Source organism: Zalophus californianus, chromosome 5, assembly GCF_009762305.2.
Source record: "Zalophus californianus isolate mZalCal1 chromosome 5, mZalCal1.pri.v2, whole genome shotgun sequence".
In the NCBI taxonomy this organism is placed as follows: Eukaryota; Metazoa; Chordata; class Mammalia; order Carnivora; family Otariidae; genus Zalophus; species Zalophus californianus.
This window is the reverse complement of record NC_045599.1, coordinates 89,859,085-89,882,547: the sequence shown is the minus strand read 5'-3', so window position 1 is coordinate 89,882,547 and position 23,463 is coordinate 89,859,085. Positions and strand designations below refer to the sequence as shown.

At 40.1% G+C, this 23,463-nt stretch overlaps 2 protein-coding genes across 5 annotated transcripts in view; one reads left to right on the top strand and one right to left on the bottom strand.

Annotated features, from left to right (window-relative positions):
* Nucleotides 1–676: 676 nt before the first annotated feature.
* Nucleotides 677–23,463, top strand: part of FAF2 (Fas associated factor family member 2) — a 67,806-nt gene continuing 45,019 nt past the window's right edge. For 2 of the 4 annotated variants that reach the window (XM_027605505.1, XM_027605501.1), the window contains exons 1-2: nt 677–808; nt 4,407–4,518. In XM_027605505.1, the coding sequence (XP_027461306.1) occupies nt 4,438–4,518 (81 nt within the window). In that variant the 5' untranslated portion in view covers nt 677–808; nt 4,407–4,437. Of the gene's footprint in view, nt 809–4,406; nt 4,519–20,281; nt 20,353–23,463 lie in introns of all 4 variants that reach the window. The other 2 variants (XM_027605503.1, XM_027605502.1) reach the window with 2 other exon arrangements.
* Nucleotides 20,325–21,010, bottom strand: LOC113929011 (COP9 signalosome complex subunit 8-like). Its single transcript, XM_035727640.1, is given in 2 exon segments — nt 20,325–20,630; nt 20,632–21,010. Coding segments are annotated over 2 exon segments (630 nt in total). The 5' UTR covers nt 20,956–21,010.

Here is a 23,463-nt window from a genome sequence, read left to right as displayed (position 1 = left end):
TATTCAGGGACTTTCCGAATCTCCTGAGAGATGATCAGGCGCTTCTGGAAACGTCATGGAAGGAATCAAACATCAAACAGCCGATATTTCGGAAGGCCCACAATCTCCTAAGAAATATTCTGGAATATTGGGGCGCTTGGGTGGCTCAGTCGGTTAAGGGTTTGCCTCTGGCTGGGGTCGTGATCCCAGTGATCCCAGGGTCCTGGGATCGAGTCCCCTATCGGGCTCCCTGCTCAGCAAGGGGTCTGCTTTCCCTGTCCCTCTGCCCCTCCCCCTGCTTGTGCTCCCTCTCTCTCTCTCTCAAATAAATAAATAAAATCTTAAAAAAAAAGAAATAGAAATAATTCCGGAATATTGGAGACTATGGGAAAATGGTTAGGAAGCTGGCGAAATCGGCCAATTGGCATTCGGAAATTTCCGGAGCTTCTCCAGGAGCACTCGGGAGCTCTCGCCTCTTTGCGATCTATTGGCAGTCTAGGATCTCTACAGATCCCTTCTTCGCCTAAATCCTTAAGGCCGACGGATAACACAGTCCCTCGGCAATTTCCGGAAGTGTTCGGGATTGGCCCGAGAGTGGCGCCCTCTGACGGCGGGAATTGTCACCACCAGCACCCCTCCGGGCTGCGCCAGCACGCGCAGACGCAGTTGCGCGCCGGCGGCCGTTCAGACCGGATGTGGTTGCTGCTGAGGTCACTTCCGGCGGGTGACGGTGCGGACGGGTCAGAAGCGTAGAGGCGGCGGCAAAATGGCGGCGCCTGAGGAGCGGGATCTAACCCAGGAGCAGACAGAGAAGCTGCTGCAGTTTCAGGTAGCAGCGAGTACTCGGTGCAGCAAATGCCGCCACGGGCTGGGGAGTGGGCCCTCGGAGGAGCCCAGAACCCTTCTCAGATTGGCCCGAGATTCTTCTCAGACCAGCGGCGGCCCCCTCCCCCCCAAACGCCAACTGCCCTGCTACTCCCAGCCCCCGAGCCTCTGTCGGTCCCCCGCCTTCCAGCCAGGGTTGCGGCCCTCTCCTCTCCCCTCAGCGGGTCAGCTTCCCTGGTTTTCCTTAGCCGCACCGTCCTCAACCATTCTTCCCAGTCCGGTTACCCGTTGGACCCTCTCCGCCCTTCGACTCTAGATTTACCGAGATGCTTAATCCCCACCGCGGAGCTGGCGTAGTTTCGGGTCTCTGGAAAACCTACCAACATCCCATGCTGTTTCTACAAATATTTATTGAAGGCCTCTTGGGTGCCTGGTCCTGTATTGGGCGCTCTGGTGGGGGAGGGGGCAAACCTGGCCCCCACCCTAAAGGTGTGGGAGGACACCACATAAGGAAACGATGCAACAATTATAAGTGTCATCAGTGGCTTCTGACGGTTTTTTTTTTTTTTTTTTTTTTTTACCCTGGGCTTATTCCTGGACTCACGTTCTTGACAGTGCTTGAGGTGGGTGGTAACTTGCAGAAATCTGCCTCCTTTTAGTGGTTGTCGTGTTAAGAACTTTTGGCACTAAGCACTTATTTCTGAGTTGGAGAGTGATTGGAGGAAACCACTAGGGTGGGTAACCTTGACTCTTTATTACCCTAATGGGTACGTTTTCTTATTTCTAAAATACTTTTAAAAAATGTCTGCCCCCTAAGGATATTGTGGCGATCAAATGAGTTTATGGATGTATGAAGGGCTTGTAAACTGAAATGTTTATTCCTAAGCGCTATTGCTACTATTAATCATGATTTCATCTAGGATAGAATTAAAGTTAGTGGTACACTTATTTCCTAATATAAAATGTGCTAAACATTCATTAATTCAGCATTATTTACCAAGAACTTTAGTGTTCGGGCACTGCTAGTTCAAATGCCATTTATTGAGTACTTACCATGTTATAAGTACTTTGTAAACACATAGCAGACATGATCGCATTTAATACAACAACCCTATGAGACTCATGCTGTTACAATCCCTATTTTACAGATGAGGAATGTGAGGCTTAAGAAGTAACATACTTAGGTTACACAGCCAGTTACGTGGTGGTATCGGATTTAAAGCCAGATCCATCTTTCCAGAACCTTTCCTGAGCTCCTGACTTGTGTGCTATACCACCTGTGTAAATATCAGTATACAGCTGAGAGTGGAATGCAAATGTTGTGATACTAAGTCTTTTTTTTTTTAACAAGTTATCACTTTTCTGTACTTCCCTTGATTAGATTTCACTATAATCTGAGGTGGGTCTTTCTTTAAATTGAGCAGTGGGTTGGAAGTGTATAAATGGAAAAATACTATTATAGAAATAGTTGACATTTGTTTGGAGTTTTGGGTAAAGAAATTGAGGACACAGCAACTTAGGATCAGAGTGAATAAACAGCAGACAACCAGCCTCCTCTTCCTGGTAGACCATTTATTTCAGAGTTTTGTTTAATTTGGCAGACCATTTTACCCCTTACAGCTCTTTAGGGGTAAGCTCCCAGGATAAGTGTTATGAGGTGATGTGAGTTATATGTCATGATGAACTTAGTTTGATACTGGGAAGACATGAATATGTGGTGGTATTTCTGAGGTAAAGTACATGGGTACCTCCATTTTGTCTTCCTTGGACGTTTATATCAGTTAAGAGGTGAGTGATAGGTTGTATAAGATTGCTTTGTGAGGGGTGCCTGGCTGACTGAGTCAATAGAGCATGTGACTCTTGATCTTAGGGTTGTGAATTCAAGCCCCACGTTGAGCATAGAACTTAAAAAAACCCTTAAAAAGCAGATTGCTTTAGGAAATTGGATTTACCAAGGCAAATGCATTTTCCATTTATGTGTTCCTTAAGCAGTTGCTGGATCAAGTTCATCATTCAGTTGCCATTGAACATTCTTTGAAACTTAACTAGGTGTCAAGCGTTATACCAGGTATTTAATGTACCTTAACTCTTCTAAACCTCTTAATAACATTGTAAGGAATTAACTCTCATTCATTTTGTTAATGAAGAAACAGGTTCTGAGAGGTCACATCACTCACACGAGTAGTTAGGTGGCAGAGATTTAGAAATCCATACCCATAACCATCTTAGCTATAACCTATTGGAGAAGCAAGATAAATACATACATAAATGAGTATCCTGCAATATATTATTGTTCATAGTGTAATATGGTATAAACAAAGTGCTGTGGGAATTTAGGGAAGGATAGGAGTATCCACGGAGGTGGGAAGAGGAGAGAAGAGAAGGATGACTTAGGGGTTAACCATTCATTAAGTATCTACTATGCCTTAGGCATGGTGCTAGATAGATAGTCTATAACTATCTTGCTTAATTTTCACAGAAGCCTTGTAAAGTGCCATAGATGATAATAGCCGCTCCTAAGTGAGGAAACCGATTTATTGAAGTATTTGCCTAAGTTCATTAAGTTACTAAATAGTGAGGATGGAATTGGAATTAGAAACCTAGTGGGTCTGGATCAGGCTTTAAGGCTGGGCTCTTTTCCACTGTACTTTGCTAGTTTTGAAGGAGGAATAGAATTTCAATAGGTGGTAGGCAGAAGGATGCTGAAAGCTGAGGAAATAAATGCTTGAGCAATGTATGAAGATGGAAGAGTGTGGAGTGTTTGTTTTGATGGATTTAGAGAATTTAGAGAACTGGTAAATAGGATTGGATAGGTAAATTAGAGCCAGATTTTGGAGGCCTTTCAAAGCTGTGCAGAATGGTTTAAATTTTAATCTGTACACGTAGGGAGCTATCAAAGGTTTTTTTCCACTAGAGAGTAGCATAACACTAGGTTTCAGGTTTGCTTCACTAACAGTATGGAGCATGTGCTTGGAATATCCATAGGAGTCAGGACAGAACTGGGTGGTATTGCTAGGAACTAGTTCTCAATATGTTGCTTCATTTGATACATTGAAATTAGCAAAGTAAAATATTTTAGAAATCTTAGGTTTCCTCAGTTTCACTTTTTTTGTGACATGTGATTTGACTGAAACTCCCTAGAGTATATTTATCATGCTTCTCAGTCCATTTGATGTTTTCTAAGACTTTTCTAGTTATCCTTTTCTCCTGTTTATTTTGGAACCAATTGAGTATGAATAGTGAATGCACAATTTGTTTTAAGCTGTTTCAAATGGAAGAGAATAGGTCTTAAAGAGTTAATGCCGAGATGCCTGGGTGACTCAGTTAAGTGTCTGCCTTCGGCTCAGGTCATGGTCCTGGGGTCCTGGGGTCCTGGGATCAAGCCCCACGTCAGGCTCCCTGCTCAGCAGGGAGGCTGCTTCTCTCTCTCTCCCTCGGCCCCTCTCGTGCTCTCTCTCTTGCTCTCTCTCTCTCAAGTAAATAAATAAAATCTAAAAAAAAAAAAGAATGCAGGTATGGGGAAGGTTACTTTTACTGAAGTCCATTTTCCCAAATTTCCAAATATAACAGACTCCCCTAGTGCCTTGGTTTACTGCTTCTAGGTTGCTGTTTGAACCCCTGGAGAAAGATGACATGGACAGAGAGAAGGGACTAAAGGAGCTATATGCATGGCCAGTGGAGGAAGAAATGATCCCTTTCTACTTTTGTACAGATGTAAGAAATTTCTTTCCTTTTAAATGAATATTAGGGTGTGTGATCTTTGTTCTTTTAAATTATAGAAAGTTAAGCCTGAACTCTGGGCTGTAGAATCAGGCTTATAATTCACTTTGAAAATCTCTCTTTTTGGCTTCATCTGACTATTACTGAAAAGGAAAAGAATAACACGATGCTCTTTGTTCACGTATTTTAAAAAAATCAGTGATCTGTTTGAATTTTTTGCCCAGGAATTTGGTATTGTAGGAAAACCATGAGCTTTGAAACTTGAGGCAAACCTGAATTAGCCTTTCAACTTAGCTTCTCATGAGTTCTGTGACCTTGGGCATGTTCCCACTTTCTTGAATCTTTCCTCCCCTATAAAATGGGGATATAATTCACAGTGGTTTTTGTTTTTTACTTAAAAAATCTACCAAGTAATGCATACTTTATGCAAATCAGTAACGTAAAATTGTAAAAGTGTAATTAAATTTCATCTTATTCCCCCCTCCTCATTCCCAGTGTGTTGTGTGTCTTTGTATACTTTTTTCTTCTGTATATACAGATACACATACTTAATGTGTAAGCTCTCTTACCCTTCACTTGACTGATTACTTGGAGCAGATGGCTTCCAGTTCCTAAGATCTGCTCTGTAATATGTCCAAGTATTTTTGCTTTCACCAGTTGAGTTGTACTCTTGACAAAAGTCAGTTGTATTTTTTTTTAATTTTTTTAAGATTTTATTTATTTGTTTGACACAGAGAGAGAGAGAGCAGGGGGAGCAACAGAGGGAGAGGGAGAAGCAGGCTCCCCGCTGAGCAGGGAGCCCGATGCGGGGCTCCATCCCAGGACCCCAGGATCATGACCTGAGCCGAAGGCAGATGCTTAACGAATGAGCCAGCCAGGCACCTCAAAAGTCAGTTGTATTTGCTCCCAAACCATTGTGTGCTGGTTATATTTGTCATAAAAATATCAGTGCAAGAGTTTTTATCTGAAAAATTAAATGCTTTGGAAAAGGTCTTTAGGGTCAATTTGCTGGAAAATTGTTATTCAGTTAGATGTGGGCAAGATAGGTGTAAAGATGACTTTGGAAAAAAATCATTAAGATTTAGTATTGTGCACTTAATGCTTGGCAAGTGCTTGGAGTTCTTGCACTCCAAGAAATTAAATCAGTGTCTTATGGATATGTTTTATGCTAGAAAGACTCCAAAGAATGTTGGTGGACCCATGCTCTAAAGAAAAGGGTAGGCTTTCATCAAAAGATTGAGGCATAAATGTGTACACTTCATGCTTTAAATGAAATATGTAAGTAATGTATGGAATGTTTTTATTCTTCATCTTAAGTGACTTTTTAAATTAATTGACTAGTAAGTCTTACTCTCATTGGGTAAGAGCTTCTGCTGTCTTTGTCTTTAATAGAGGTAGGATCATATAATTATGAAAGTCAGCGTAGCATAGTAACTTGTCAAGAAGACTGGCTGTGAAGTAAGAGCCTGGTTTTGAATCCTAGCTTCTCCAGTTATTAACTTTGTGACCCTTGGGTGAGTTACTTAACCATTCTACTTCAGTTTCTTCATATGTGCAGTTTCTATATTACCTACTTGAAGGGGTTGTTTCAGTAATTAAATGTTAATATATCTAAAGCACTGGCAAATATTAAGTGTTTGAATGTTAAACATTATTATAGTTACTACTTTTTGGTTTTTAAAAAATTGAGGGACAATCAGGTTTTCATTTTTTGGTTTCATACAACTAATGTCACAGTGAATATCCTGGTAATAAACATCCCATTCTCAATCAACTTTTTTCAGGACCTTTTATGTGTTAGTATAGTTCTAGGTACAGGGTACAGCAGAGTAGTAAATATAATTCCTACCATTGTGGAGCTCACATTCTAGTGGAAGAGACAGAGAAGAGTCAAAATAAATAAATGGAATATAGGCTATGTTAGGTGGTGATAAATGCTGTGGAGAGAAATAAATAGGGAATTTTCAGGAGGGGGGTGTTTAAATTTTTTTTTTTTTTAAGATATATTTATTGGGCGCCTGGGTGACTCAGTCAGTTAAGTGTCTGCCTTGGGCTCAGGTCATTATCTCAGGTCCTGGGATCGGCCCCGCATCAGGCTCCCTGCTCAGCGGCGAGTCGGCTTCTCCCTTTCCCTCTGTGATCTCTTTCACTCTCTCTGTCATATAAATAAATAAAATCTTTTAAAAAAAAAGATTTATTTATTTATTTTAGAAAGAGGGAGGAAGAGAGAGAGATCACACTGCATGAGCAGGGGAGGGGCAGAGGGAGAGGGAAAGAAACTCAAGCAGACTCCCCACTGAACCTGGAGCCAGAGGTGGGGCTCCATCCCAAGATCCTGAGATCTGACCTGAGCTGAAATCAACAGCCGGCCATTTAATCAACTGAACCACCCAAGGGCCTGGGGGTAGGGTGTTTAATTTTAAATAGGATTATCAAGGGAAGGCCTTGCTGAGAGTGTGTTAATTGTGTGAAAACCTAAAGGTTAAATACTAAACAAATCATGTGGGTACTTAGGGGAAGAGGATTCCAGATAGAGGAAATAAGTCATATAAGAGTCCTAAGGCATGGCCTCAAGGGACCTTGTCCAGGAATGGCAAGGAGGCCAGTGTGGCTAGAACTGAGGGAAGGAGGGAGGAAGAAAGTAGTAGGAGATAGGGTCAGAGAGTTAAAGCAGGGCTAGTTCACAAGTGGCCTTTGTAGGCTATTGTAAGAATTTTGGCTTTAACTCTGAAGCAAGGTGGATTTTGAGTGATTACAGGATTTATGATTTATTAGGGTCACTCTGGCTATTTTCTTGAGGATAACCTGAAGGAAGGTAAGGGAGGAGTAGGGAGACCAAATAGGAGATTTTTGCAGTGATGCAAGACTGCTTGAACCAGGATGAACTAGGAAAGTAATCATGAGGAGTAGTTGGATTCTGAATATATTTTGAAAGTAAAGTGGATGGGATTTTCTAAGGGATTGTGTGTGAAGTGAGAGAAAGGGAGAAAATAAGGATATCTCAGCTTTTTGACCTAAGTAACTGGAAATGGAAGAGTCATTAACTGGGATAAGGAAGGCTATGGGAGGAGCACATTTGGGTGTGGGGGTGAGATGAGTAGCTCAGTTTTGGTCATGTAAAGTTTGAAGTTTCTATCAGACATCCAAGTGAAGATGTCTAACTGGATATAGTAGTGTTGAGTGCAGGAGAATGATCCAGGCTAGCAATACAAATTTGGAAATCATCTGCATATAGATAATATTTAAAGCCTTGAAACTGTTTGAGATCATCTGTAGAGCAAGAATATATAAAGAAATTTTGAGATTTTTAAAGATTTTATTTATTTATTTATTTATTTATTATTATTTTTTTTAAGGTTTTATTTATCCATTCATGAGAGATGGAGTGGGAGAGAGAGAGAGAGAGAAGCAGAGGGAGAAGCAGGCTCCCAAGGAGCAGGGAGCCCGATGCGGGACTCGATCCCAGGACCCCAGAATCATGACCCGAGCCGAAGGCAGATGCCCAACCATCTGAGCCACCCAGGCGCCCTAAAGATTTTATTTATTTATCTGACAGAGACACAGCAAGAGAGGGAACACAAGCAGGGGGAGTGGGAGAGGGAGAAGCAGGAAGCCTGACATGGGGCTCGATCCCAGGACCCTGGGATCATGACCTGAGCCGAAGGCAGACACTCAACCAGCTGAGCCACCCAGGCGCCCCAAGAAATTTTGAGATTTGAAGGTGTTTTTGTTATCGATGTCACTTATACATTTATTGAGTGTTTACAGTTGACCCTTGAACAACATGGGTTTGAACTGCACAGGTCCATTTATAAGTGGATTTTTTTCAGTAAGTACAGTACTGTAAATCTATTTTCTCTTCTCATTTTAATAACATTTGCTTTCCACTAACTTACTTTAAGAATACTGTATATAATACATACAAATGTACAAAATATGTGTTAATCAACTGTGTTATCAATAAGGCTTCTTTCTGTTCAGTAGGCTATTAGTAGATAAGTTTGGGGGAGTTGAAAGTCGTACTTGATTTTCAACTGCATGGAGCTTGGTCCTCGTGACTTCTGTGTTGTTCAGGTGTTTACTGTATTCTACCCAAAGTGCTGTAGATTCGTTATGTCATTGATTCCTCTCAAAAAATAAATGGTATAGGTTCTGGTGTTGGTGAGTAAACTAGGATCAGTACATAATTTACTGAAGGTTAGTAGTGACAAGCGTAGATGTGAATCCAGAACTCTGGATTCTTTCCTAGCACTGCTCCAGCACTAAGTGTTGATTTGTTTTCAACTACAGGTAAGTGAATAGGACCATTAACAATAGCTATTTGGTAGGTTTTTTTTTTTTTTTAAGACTTATTTATCTGAGAGAGAGAGAGCGTGCACATGGTGGGGAGGGGTAGAGGGAGATAGAAAAGCTCAAGCAGACTCCGAGCTGAGTCCGGGGCCGGAAGTGGGTCTCAATCTCATGACCCTGAGATCGTGACCTAAGCTGACATCAGGAGCCACCCGCTTAACTGACTGTACCACCCAGGCCCCCTGCTCTGTGGTAGTTTGAAGAAAGCAAACACAACGAAGGACATCAAAAGCCTGGTTCTAATTCCGGACATCATCGCTCAGGATAATTCTCTTAACCTACTCTACATAAAAGTGGACTTTTTAAGCAGAAAGAAAGAAGAATCCTCAAAAGTGGGAATGAATAAAGAGGACAGGTCTCTCACTTCCAAACCCACAGATAGGAGAGGGAGTGGTAGAGAGAAGGCTTCAGAGGAAGGATCTTCAGAAAAAAGCCAAGTTTCAGTTAGAACATGAAAGTGAAGGAAATGTTTGGAGATGTAGTTATGGATATAGGGGCTGTTGCTGATATAGCAGACCTTTTATTTCTGTAGAACAGAATCCTGGTGTTACTGGTTCAAAACAAATGTACTTTGTACGTTTTAGTATCTCCTGTTAGACTATTTTCCAGGGAGTTTTGGCAGCTCGCACTCCAACCAAGAGGATGTGAGAGGACCTGTTTCCCCATATCCTTGCCTGCATTGGATGATAGCTTTCTGAATTTTTGTCAATATGATTAAATTTTTAAAGTTCTTGTTTTAATTTGCATTTCTAGTGGTAGTGGTGGTTGTAGTTTTTGGTTTTTAGTCAAGTTTGAATAACTAATGCACTTACTTTAATCTTTCTAATAGGAAAGAATAAGGAACTTTAGAGACAGGGATTGGCTTTTCAGCCTCTTTTTTTTTTAAAGATTTTATTTATTTATTTGTCAGAGAGAGCAGAAGCAGGGGGAGCGGCAGAGGGAGAAGCAGGCTCCCTGCTGAGCAAGGAGCCTGATGTGGGACTCCACCCTGAGCCGAAGGCAGATGCTTAACTGACTGAGCCACCCAGGTGTCCCCCAGCCTCTAGTTTTTAAGAGAGAATGTCGGTGTCCCTGGGTGTATGGGAGGTTTGCTTTCTGGCCAAGTGGGTTGCAGGATAAAAGTGCTTATTTTAAGATTGAATCCTGTTGTTCCATGAACTTCTGATTACCGATAGCTTGAGCTTCTGGCTATTTAGTTTATGTGTAAATTGCCTGCCTATCCTTTGTTCATTTGCTGTTTGATTATTTGACATTTTATTATCAGTTTGTAGTTCTTTATATAAAAAGGGATATTAGTAATGTATAGCAAATATTTTTCATGATATCCTTTATCTTTGATTTTGTTATCTTTTAATTTACATTTGTTTAAATTGTTATCAAATTGGCATTTCTTTTCCTTCTGGTTTTTGGGTTTTCAGGTTTTTTTTGTCTTTTTTTTAAGAATGCTTCTACTCAGTGAAGTTATACAGATGTTCTCTTTTGCTTTCTTTGAAATGTTTTATGGTTTTCTTTTTAACATCAGATCTTTAATCCATATGGAACTTTTTTATATGCATCAGAACCTAACTTCACTTTCTTCCACTGGAGATTATAGGTTAGCTGAATAATCCATCCCTTCCCCCACTGTGAGTAGTCCTCTTTATCATACTGTATTCTGTTCCCCTAATCTGTCTACCATTACTAGATTAATAACAATGGGCTTTACACTAAGTTTTAATATCTGATATGATTCCTTCCCTATTTATTTTTTGAAAAATTATTGGTCATTCTTACAAGCTTTTTTATATATTTATTTTTCTTTATAAATTTTTTTAAGATTTTATTTATTTGAGAGAGTGAGAATAAGAGAGAGAGAGAGAGCATATGAGAGGGGGGAAGGTCAGAGGGAGAAGCAGACTCCCTGCTGAGCAGGGAGCCTGATGCGGAACTTGATCCCGGGACTCCAGGATCATGACCTGAGCGGAAGGCAGTCGCTTAACCAACTGAGTCACACAGGCGCCCCTACATTTATTTTTTTTAAGATTTATTTATTTTAGAGAGAGAGCACGTGGAGGGGGGCAGAGGGAGAGAGAGTCTTAAGTAGACTCTGTGCTAAGCGTGGAGCCAGAATTGGAACTTGATCTCACAACCTGAGATCAGGACCTGAGCCAAAATCCAGAGTCAGACGTTTAACTGACTGCGCCACCCATGTGCCCCTTTACATACATTTAAGAATCATTTTGTGCTGTTGTGGGATTATTGATGCATAAAATGTGTGTATTAATTTGGAACTGGTTGACATTCAGGAACATGTACATCTCTTTATTCAGGTGTGTCACATATCCTTAAAAATATTTTCTGTAACTTTCTTCATCTAGATTTTGTATGTTCCTTATTAAATTTATTCCTAGGTATTTTATAGTTTGGGTCACCCTTACGAATAGAACCATTTCTTTATTTCTAATGGTTACTAATAGAAAGAAATGCTGTTGAATTTTGTATGTTTATCTTAAGTTTTTGGTTCTTTAATTTCTTGTCATGTTTTCTGACCATTACTAATAGTTTTCTAGTTTGGTCTCTTGGGCTCTTTTTTTTTTTTAAAGATTGTATTTATTTGACAGAGACACAGCGAGAGAGGGAACACAAGCAGGGGGACTGGTAGAGGGAGAAGCAGGCTTCCCGCCGAGCAGGGAGCCCGATGCGGGGCTCAATCCCAGAACCCTGGGATCATGACCCGAGCCGAAGGCAGACGCTTAACGACTGAACCGGGCTCTTTTTTTTTTTTTTTAATAAATAATTTTATTGAGCAGTAATTCACATACCATAAATTAACCCTTTAAAATATACAATTCAGGGGGCACCTGGGTGTCTCAGTCATTGGGCGTCTGCCTTCGGCTCAGGTCATGATCCCAGGGTCCTGGGATTGAGCCCCGCATTGGGCTCCCTGCTCCGCGGGAGGCCTGCTTCTCTCTCTCCCACTCCCCCTGCTTGTGTTCCCTCTCTTGTTGTGTCTCTCTCTGTCAGATAAATAAAATCTTTAAATATATATATAATTCAAATAAAAACAAATAAATTAAAAAATAAATTTAAAAAAATTCAGTGATTTTTAGTGTATTTACACAGTTGTGCAACAGTCACCACTATTTACTTCTAGATCATTTTTATCATCCCCAAAAGAAAACCGTGCCCATTAGCAGTCACGAGGGTCATCAATGTTGTTGTAGCTTATATCGGTACTTCATTCCTTTTAATAGCCAAATAATATTCCGTTGTGTGAGTAAACCACATTTTGTTTATCCATTCATTGGACTTTTTGGATTGCTTCCACTTTTCAGCTATTATTATTAATGCTTCTATGAATATTTGTATACAGATTTTTGTGTGGACATGTTTTCATTTCTCCTAGTAGCTAGTAGAATATCTGAGTTACATGGTAACTCTGTTTAACTTTTTGAGAAATTGTCAAATTGTTTTTCCTAAGCAACTACATCATTTTCCCCACCAGCAGTATGTGAGGGTTACAGTTTCTCCATATCCTCACTAACATTTGTTTTAGTATATGTGCTGCCAAAGTGAGTGTGCTCACTATTTGTTAATCGTCCATCTTTGTAGCCATCCTGGTAAGAGTGAAGTGGTATCTCATTTTGATTTGCATTTCCCTAATGACTAAAATGATGTTGAGCATTTTTCATATGCTTATTGGCCATTTGTCAATCTTTGGAGAAATATCTAATCAAATTCTTTGCCCATTTTTAAATTAGGTTACATGTCTTAACTGGGTTCTAAGAGTTCTTTATATATTCTGATATAAGTCCTGTATCAGATATATCATTGGCAAAAATACTCTCCCATTCTGTGGGTTGTCTTCACTCTCTTGATGGTGTTTATTGAAGTTTTAAATTTTGATGAAACCTAATTTATTTGTCTTTTGTTGCTTGTGCATTTGGTGTCATATCTGTATCTTTTGTTGTCTTACATAAAAAGTCTGATCTATTTTGAGTTAAGAGTTGTGAGGTAAGAGTTTGACTTCATTCTGTTCCGTGCGGGTATTCAGTTTTCCCAGCACCATTTATTTAAAAGATCATTCTTTCCCTGTTGAATGACCTTGGAACCTCTTTTGAAAATCAGTTGACCATAACTACGGATTTATTTCTGGACTCTCATTTCTATTCCATTGATTTGTATCCTTACGCTAGTACCACACTGTCTTGACTATTGCAGTTGTGCAAAAAGCATGAATTCAGGAAGTGTGAGTCCTCCAACTTTGTTCTTTTTCAGAAATATTTTGGCTATTCTGGGTCCCTTTCATTTCCACATGAATTTTAGAATCACCTTGTCAATTTCTGCAAAAAAGGCAGCTGGGATTATGACAGGGATTGCTGTTTACTCTGTAGATCAATATGGAGATTATTGCCATCTTAACAAAATTAAGTCTTCCAGTCCATGAACATGGGAAGGCTTCCTTTCTTTAGTTTCTCTCAGTGATGTTTTATAGTCTTTTGTGTACAAGTCTTACACATTTTTGGTTAAATTTATTCATAAATATTTTTGATGGTACTGTGAAAGGAAATGTTTTCATTTTATTTTTAGATTGTTCGTTGAGAGTGTGTAGATTTTTCTGTGTTGATCTTATATCCTTATTTAACTCATTATTAGTTCTATTAGTTTTTTGGTAGATTTTTTTTTTTAAAGATTTTATTTATTTATTTGACAGAGAGACACAGCGAGAGGGAACACAAGCAGAGGGAGTGGGAGAGGGAGAAGCAGGCTTCCCGCCGAGCAGGGGGCCTGATGCGGGGCTAGATCCCAGATCATGACCTGAGCCGAAGGCAGACGCTTAACGACTGAGCCACGTAGGCGCCCCTTCTTGTAGATTTCTTAGGATTTCTTATATCTAAGATCATGTCATCTGTGAATAAAGTTTCATCACTTTCCAATCTGGATGCCTTTTTTTTTCTTGTATAGTATTGAACATAAGTGGCAAGAGCAGACATCCTTGTCTTGTTCTACGTCTTGGGAGAAAAGCATTGTCTTCACATTATTGAGTTAGCTGTCAGTGTTTCTCAGATGTGCTTTATCAGGGTGAGAAAGCTCTGTTCTATTCCTAGTTTAAGTTCTTATGAAAGGGTGTTTTGAGTTCTTAAAAGGATTAAATGAGATAATGCATGTAAAGTGCCTGAGGCATAGTAACTTTGTGGGCCCAGGCCACTCAGGTCTCTGTTAGATAGAAGCTGGAAAAGTGGTCCCCATCCAAGACTCAGGGTCAGTGCCAACCAGTTACTTCAGTCTTCCAGTGGCCAGGACACCCTCAACACCCAGAGGAGGGAGAGCGCCCTTTAGCTACCCCTAGCTCTCCCCAGCTGTCTAGATCTCTCCCAACCCAAATGGGCTGTGATCCTGTTTTGTCTTGTCCCAAGACATAAAAGGGGCAGATAGGTGGTCCTGGAGAATGTTCAGTTGTATACATGTTACCTTATATTTCTTTATTTTTCTGGGGACTATTTAATAAAGGATGGAAATGAGAATTTGCAAAACTGTTGTCCTTTTTATTTTATAGATTTCTTTATTTTAGAGACAGTGAGAGAAAGCGTGCGCTAAGGAGGGGGAAGAGCAAAAGAAGAGGGAGAGATCTCAAGCAGACTCCTTGCTGAGCAGGGGCCAGACTCAACTCATCTCGACCCTGAGATCACAAACCTGAGCTGAAACCAAGAGTCAGATGCTCAGCCGACTGAGCCACTCAGGCACCCCTGCCCTTTAGAAAAATTGGAATTTAGTAGATAAGAAAGATAAATAACCAAAAATATACTTGAAGGAGTACAAGTCCTTTCAGAAACGATATAGAAAAGATTTTACATACAGAAGACTTGTCTTATATTACTCAAATGTACAGAATCAAACCTATGATTTAGGAATTTAAAGTGTTGACAATTAAACTTTGTAGAATTTCTTCACTTAAAAATTCAAATTTAGCTTACAGTGTTAGTATCCTTAAACACATTTCCGCAGGCTTAGTATTAATATATTACATTTCATTAGCTTTTACCTAGCCTTTTTATATACAAAATAAGGACATTCTAATTCTCTTGATTTCTTCTTTATTAATAAGGATTTCTCTATAAAGATACAATTCCCCAGGGCTCCCGGGTGGCTCAGTTGGTTAAGCGTCTGCCTTCGGCTCAGGTCGTGATCCCTGGAGTCCTGGGGTTGAGCCCCGTGTGGGACTCCCTGCTTGGTGGGAGTCTGCTTCTCCCTCTCCCTCTGCTCCCCCTTGGTTTTGTGCTCTCTCGCTCACTCTCTCAAATAAATAAAATCTTAAAAAGATGTAATTCCCTCATCTGTTTACACTAAGTTATGTATGATAAAGGCAGGATAAACATTTAATTCCTTCAATTATTTACTAGTTTTTAAATAATGAGTTGATTTCCTAGCATCCTCTGAAAGTAACCAGTGAGTGAGTAACCAAATACTCTTTAAAAAGAGTATGGATATGAGCTCATGAATTTAAACATACTTGACATATTGTAACTTATTGCCATTGTGCTTATTGAGGCTCAGATTGTGCCATCTTCGATAATTGTGAGTTTCTTTAGTTTGGCTCCTGATGACTTTTTTTAATCCTAATGTTTACACTGTTTATTTTTCCAGAGACACAGAAAAGATTTTCCTTTTGAATTTCTAAAAACCTTTATTATTCTCCTAAATAATTTTGTCATATTGCCATGGACCCAGTAATCTTTGGTAGCTTTTTAGCTTTCTGACACGTTTCAGACTCATCTTGAGTAGATCTAGAATTTCTGCCTAGATTTAGAATCAGCCAGTTCTCCAAGAAAACTCACTTTTTGGCGGTAAGAAATAATATTTAGATGCCATCAGTCTTAGAGCTATGACTGCTTGTTGTTACTGGGTTGGTCTAGAACTTTTTAGTTGATAGAGCTAATTTGTATAATATATATACAGACACACAAATCTATTTGTATTTATTTCATGATAAGACAATTTGATATTTCCAAATCAGATTCAGGACTACCAATTCAAATTCAGCACTACACCTTATCTCTCTGTCTTCTTTCTTGATGCCAAAAACTTGATTCTTAATGATACTACATGACTATTCCTTTGCTTTATCACATAATCAACACTTAACTGTTTCAAAATAACCACACTCATATACTAACAATATGATTATGTAAAACAATTTAACCCCTTTTTCTGCATGTTGTCAGTTAACTATGTTTTAAAGTCATTTGGGATAGTTTCTCTTTGTCATTTGTTAAGCCACCAACTCAGTACATTTATTTGATTTTTGCTTCTCATGTTTAGGGACTGCTGCTGCTTTTTAAAAATTTGTCTTATAAATATTTATATATTATAAATTTGTTTATGAATATGTTTTATAAAGATACCTAGCTTCTATTCCTCTCTTTTTTTAAGAGATTTATTTTTTATTATTTTTTTTAAAGATTTTTATTTATTTATTTGAGAGAGAGAGAGAACGAGAGATAGAAAGCACGAGAAGGAAGAGGGTCAGAGGGAGAAGCAGACTCCCTGCCGAGCAGGGAGCCCGATGCGGGACTCGATCCCGGGACTCCAGGATCATGACCTGAGCCGAAGGCAGTCGCTCAACCAACTGAGCCACCCAGGCGCCCGAGATTTTTTTTATTTGAGAGAGAGTACAAGCAGGGGGAGGGAGAGGGACAAGCATACTCCACGCTGGGCATGGAACCCCACATGGGGATTGATCCCACAACCCCGAGATCACAACCTGAGCTGAAATCAAGAGTCAGTCACTTAACCAACTGAGCACCCAGGTGCCCCAAGATGTATGTATGTATGTATGTATGTATTTTTTAGAGATTTTATTTATTTATTTGACAGAAACACAGCAAGAAAGGGAACACAAACGGGGAGTGAGAGAGGGAGAAGCGGACTCCCCACTGAGCAGGGAGCCCGATGCGGGGCTCGATCCCAGGACCCTGGGATCATGACCTGAGCCGAAGGCAGACGCTTAACCATCTGAGCCACCCAGGCGCCCCTTTCTTCTCTATTTTAAAAACTATATATTAGGAGTATTAACTTTTTGTCTGTGAAATCAATTGTCAATATTATTCCTAGGTTTTTCATTTTGCGTATGGTATTTTATTGCCACACGCAAGATTTTGGGGCAGGGTTGGGGGGCTGTACTTTCAGTATTTCTGTAAACCTAAAACTGTTCTAAGAAATAATGTGTGTGGGGTGCCTGGGTGGCTCAGTCAGTTAAGTGTCTGTCTTAGGCTCAGGTCATGATCTCAGGGTCCTGGGATTGAACCCCCCACATCAGGCTCCCTGGTCAGCAGAGAGTCTGCTTCTCCCTCTCCCTCTGACCCTCCTCCCTTCTTGTGCGCACTTGGTCACTTGCTCGCTCTCTCTGCCTCAAATAAATAAATCTTTTTTAAAAATGCTTGTTTTTGGGGGCACCTGGGTGGCTCAGTCGTTAAGCGTCTGCCTTCGGCTCAGGTCATGATCCCAGGGTCCTGGAATCGAGCCCCGCATTGGGCTCCCTGCTCCACAGGAAGCCTGCTTCTTCCTCTCCCACTCCCCCTGCTTGTGTTCCCTCTCTCTCTCTGTCTCTCTCTCTCTCTCTCTCAAATAAATAATAAATCTTTAAAAAAAAATGCTCGTTTTTAAAAAAACTGTTTTCCCTCTTTATTTGAGATGCTGCCTTTATCAGTACTAAATTTTTATATGCGGTTGGGTTTGTTTCTGGATTTTCTTTTCTGTTCCATTGGTCTTGCATGTGCCAGTACTGCTCATAATATAGAAGCTTATAATATATTTTAATCTGGAGGGCTAGTCTCCTTCGTTGCTTTTTTTCAGGGTTTTCCCAGATTTTCTTGCTTATTTGCTCTTCTAAAAGAACTTCGTAATCAACTTTTCTTTTATTAAATTTGTAAATGAATATGAGGGCGTGTGATTGACATCTATGTTGAATCTTCCTATTGAAGAACACAGTTAATTAAGTCTTGGAAGTTTTTTGACAAACTGATTAGTAGTACTTACTGGCTTTTTTCCGTCCCCCCATCTTTACTTGGTAAGTACAGGTATATGTGAACAAGTTGGTTCAAGTTTGGGGTTATTTCTCCAGAAGTGTTACAAGGAAAATTTGTGTTATTAGCAGAGTAGTGTAAATTCAAATTACTCTGAATGAGTACTGCAGATATTCTTTTGGAAGCTAATCTTTGAGGTGGGTATTGATAAAGATTAATTTTGTCAATTTTCCTTTGGCTATTTGAGGGTCATTTCACATATTCAGGAACTCTAGTTGCCATTTCTACAATGTTTTTGCTTAAAATGAATAGCAAAAATATAGTAAAGTAATAAAATTGAAGGTTTGATGTTAACTGCTTCTAGTTGTGTATGTATATTCTTAAACCACCATTTGTGAGAGTGCCGAAAGTGATAGTAGAAATCATGGTGCTCGCTGAGGTGCCTGTTGGCTTTGGATTTTCCCACCAAGGAAATTTCGAAAATTTTCTCACTGTCCTGGAATATATTTAGAAGACAAGAGAAAATCGCTTCATGCTAAATATCTGGGGATTTTTTTTAAGTATTTAGTGTGTGTAAGTTCCTATTGGAATTAAAGAAATATCACAGGGATCAAAGCTATAGCTTTTTCTAACAAATTGTAATAGTGTTGTATGGTAGTATGGTGATGGATGGTAGCTACACTTGTGGGGAGCATAGGAGAATGTGTAGACTTGTTGAATCACTATGTTGTATACCTGAAACTAATATAACATTGTGTGTCAGCTATGCTTCAGAATAAATAAGTAAAAGGAATGAAGTACTGAAAAAAAAAGTTAAAGTCAAACAAAGAAATCCACTACCCTCAATTAACCCTCCAGTCTCTCTGCATTTCCTCCACCCTAGTTTACACTTTGTTTTTCCTTTGGACTATTTCAGTAACCTTATACTAGTGCCCTTAATTTCAAGTCTCCTTTTCAACTTCAGCTTTCCTACTTTGTCCAGAATAATTTTTTTTTTAAAGATTTTATTTATTTATTTGACAGAGACACAGCGAGAGAGGGAACACAAGCAGGGGGAGTGGGAGAGGGAGAAGCGGGCTTCCCGTGGAGCAGGGAGCCCGACGCAGGGCTCAATCCCAGGACCCTGGGATCATGACTTGAGCCGAAGGCAGATGCTTATCGACTGACCCACCCAGGCGCCCCTGTCTGGAATAATTTTTTAACAAACATTTCATGTCACTCTCTCAAGATTTTTTATTTGCTATGCATTGATTAGAACTGCATAAATCTTTACATCTCATGATGTGACCCATACTTCACTGTCCAACCCCATAATTCTACCCTTCCCCCCGCCTTTTTAAAAGATTTTATTTTTAAGTAATCTCTACACCGAATGTGGGACTTAAATTTACAACCGTGACAAGAGTTGCATGCTTTACCCACTGAGTGGCCTAAGTGCTCCATGTCCTTTCCCTTTGTATTCTAATGACACTTTCTAGACTTTCTAGTTCCCCTAATGTAACATTCTTTTTTTTTTTGCAATTAAATATTTATTGAACAAATGCAGAATAAATGAAGCAGGGGGCTTTATTTAACCTGAAGATACAATAAAGACCTCCAAATATTTAGAGGGCATCACACAAAAGCTGAAAGACTTGTTCAGTGTTTCTCCAAAAGGCAGACCTTGAACCAAAGGATAAATATAAGCAACCAGTAGGTTGCAGAATAGTTGTACAAAGTGGATCACTTATCTTAATAGCTTCTTTGCCAATAGAATGCATTCCACCCTAGGTTTCCCTTCTTCTGAAAGGAACATTACATCTAATACTTCTCCTGAAGGTCTTAAATAGTTGCATTTTCATGGCAAGCCCTCCACTGCCAGCAATGGATGTAGTCACACTATCAGGAAAAAATCTGAAGTTCACAAACTGGTTTACTGAGGAAATGGTCTTTGGTTCCTCAGCTATCAGCATTCTGTAAGAGTGATGTTCAGGAGGTGAGGAGGAAGGAGAGCATATTCTCTGAAGGGGGTGCATCAGAAGCCCCGGCAGCTCAGATACTGGCTCTGGGGACGGTCCTCCTCAAACCCCAAATGAATCGCTCTAAGTATCAACCATCGCTGCAGATGGGAGTGTGCCGTGCGCTGGGGCAGGGACAAACAGCTGACAGCCACTGACCTCCACGAAGCAGGAGAGCTGTATTTAGAAGTCACTAGGAAATACAAACTGTGTAATACTGACGGGCTCCATCCAAACTGTCCAATATTATAAAATGAGAATTGTTTCAACAACTATTCAGCATAATGTTTAAGGACAAAATATATATAATATACTTTATATGTATTCTATCACATACTCAGCAATGCTGAGGTGCTTCATCCATCCAATAAATTGAAAATAAAAATTTTACATTTCTCTATCTGTCAGTATACAGGATTCTGAAGGTGGATCTTGAACTCAGAATGATACATCAGTTTTCGAGGAAAGCCACATAATCGGTCAGTCTGGCTAACTGCTGTTCGTTGGGGATCGGGGGCACCGGGGCAGGCTCTGATAAAGGAATAAACCAGTTAAAGGACACATCCAGGGCCCCTGTAACTGGCTTTTTGGGCATAACCATTCTTGTGGTGGAGTCCGCTTGCCATCCTTGTTCTAATATACCTTTCACGGCCTCTTCCACCGGGAGCCCGACAAAGGCAGTGACGTCGTCCGCAACGATGGAGGTGTAGGCTTGAGAGACCAGGGCGAAGGCCCTTCTCCTCGTTGCATCTCTTAAGTGCTTCCATGATTGGCTGGACCGTCTCAGACCGCTGGTGTGCGTTGATGATCGTATAGATCCCAGGGAAATCTCTCTGCCAGATTCTTTGTCCTACTGACCAAATTCCCCCAAGTTCAGAATTTGCAGATTTTAGAGCAGGTGGTATCCGTTTCCAAAGATATCTTGCATTATTCATGTCACTGTGAAGCAGATATAAAGCTAACAGCTGACCATACACTGGGGGAGTAGCAATTCCTCCAGGAGCCTCGAGCTCCTGGTTCTCGCACTGATCCAGCGACTTTTTGAAACTAAAGGCACTTTCCGCCATCACCGCCACTGGCATCTTCCCGGCTGGTCCTACCGTGGCAACCCCACGAAAGCAGACCCTAGACTGTCCCTTGGGCTGTCGTGCCCACAATCTGTAGCATTCTTTTTCATGCCTCTGTGCCTCCATACATAATCCTCCCTTGCTCTGAAACACTTCCTTCTGCTAATTTTCAGCTTGGAACTGGTGTCTTCCTTTGCATTTTCCTCTAGTCTCCTGAAAGACTTCAGGATTTGTTTACCACTGGTATATGGTCATTGTCATAATAATACAATCATGTATATGTCGTTTTACTCCACAAAGTTATTGGGGATTGGGACTGTGATTTCTTTGATGTACTTGCTGCATGATAGATGCTGAATTAATATTTGTTGAATGAGTTGAGTAATTCACCAGAAATCTGACTTAACCAGAGCGTTTTTGTTCTAATTGTTGTTGATTTTTTTTTTCTCTCTCTCTCCCTTTATTAAAGTATCTCTAACAGTATTAAGTATCCCATTTTCAGGAGAAAGGGGAAAACAAAAAATCCACTTAATCACATTCTCATCTTTACAGCACGGTATAGGGGAAGAAGCTCCATATTAGGAGCTTGGCCATTTGAGATCTGTATGACAGTTAATCCTAGGCCTCAGTTTCCATATCTGCAAAGTGACTCTAATATTTCTAACTTTACAAGGTTGTAAGAATCAGCAAGAAAGCTGGGGCACCTGGGTGGCTCAGTTGGTTAAGCGTCTGCCTTCGGCTCAGGTCGTGATCGCAGGGTCCTGGGATTGAGTCTCATACCAGACTCTCTGCTCAGTGGGGAGCCTGCTTCTCTCTCCCCCTCTGCCTGCCGCTCTGCCTACTTGTGATCTCTCTCTCTCTCTCTCTCTGTCAAATACATAAATAAAAATCTAAAAAAAAAAATCAATAATAAAGCACATATTATAGTGCTTGGCTCATAGATGCTCAAGAATTTAATCTAAATCCTAGAACATTCAATGTTTTGAAATTGAAAAGTGATAAATTATTAACATTTTGTAACTTGACATTAGGTTAGGCTTATATGTACACACATATCTTATGCATGGCAAGTTCTAGAAATGTGATTTCAAGCTATTTTGAAACATAAAATAGGGACAGATTTTGTCACTGGAGAGTGGGGAAGAAACAGGGAAGGCCAGACTCTCAGATGACTTTTGGAAGACTGGTAGGTAAAGTTTGATGCCTTGTAATGTTTCTTGTGAAGAGGAAAATAATATGTTCATGTCTCCCTAACCAACTTTTCTGCTTGACCCTGAGTAGTGCAGTCACATTAGGAAAGGTTGAATAAGGCCATAAATTTTTTCCATCTTGTAAAACTAAAACTATACAGTAGTCCCCCCTTAACCATGGGGAATACATTCCAAGGCCCCCAGTGGATGCCTGAAACTGCAGGTAGTACGAAACCCTACATAACTATAGTTTTTCTTACGTATACACACCTGTGATAAAGTTTAATTTATAAATTAGTCACGTTAAGAGAGTAACAATAACAATAATAAAATAGAACAATTATAACTGTCATAATAAAAATTTTGTGAATATGGTCTCTCTCAAAATACCACATTGTACTGTACTTGTGATGATGTGAGATGATAAAATGTGTACATGATGAGATGAAGTGAGGTCATTGTGATGTTGCATTAGGCTACTAATAACCTTCTGATGTGTCATCTGCTTCCAGATGGCAGTTGACTGCAGGTAACTGAAAACCACAGGTGGCGGGGGAGAACTACTCTACCCATTAAACAGTAACTCCCTCTTTTTCCCCCTCTCTGTAGCTTTTGGCATCCACTATTCTGTATGAGTTTGCTCTAGATAACTCATATAAGTAGAACCATACAGTATTTGTCTTTTTTTTTAAGATTTATTTATTTTAGAGAGCTTGTGCGCGTGCACGTGCACACACACGAGTGAGAGGGGCAGGGGGAGAGAGAATCTCAAGCAGATTCGGCACTGAGTGTGGAGCCCAATGGGGGACTCGATCTCATGACCTTCAGATCACGACCTGAGCTGAAGCCACGAGTCGGATGCTTAAATGACTGTGTCATCCAGGCGCCCCTGTATTTGTCTTTTTGTGACAGGCTTGTCTCCCTTAGTGTAGTGTACTCAAAGTTTATTCATGTTGTGGTGTATTGTAGGATTTCCTTCCTTTTAAAGGCATAATAATATTTCATTGTATGCATACGCCACATTTTGTTTATCTGCTCTTGTGTCGATAGACCCTTGGGTTGTTTCCACATTTTAGCTACTGTGAATAATGCTGGTGTGAACATGAGTGTACAAGTATCTCTTCGACACTATGCTTTCCATTATTTTGGGTGTATACCCAGAAATGGAATTGCTGTATTGTATGGTAATTCTTTAAATTTTTGGAGGAACACATGCTGTTTTCCACGGTTGTTTTACCATTTTACATTACCACCCACAGTGCACAAGGATTCTAATTTCTCCACATCATCGCCAATACTTTTTATTTCCTGTTTTTTTTTTAAAGATTTTATT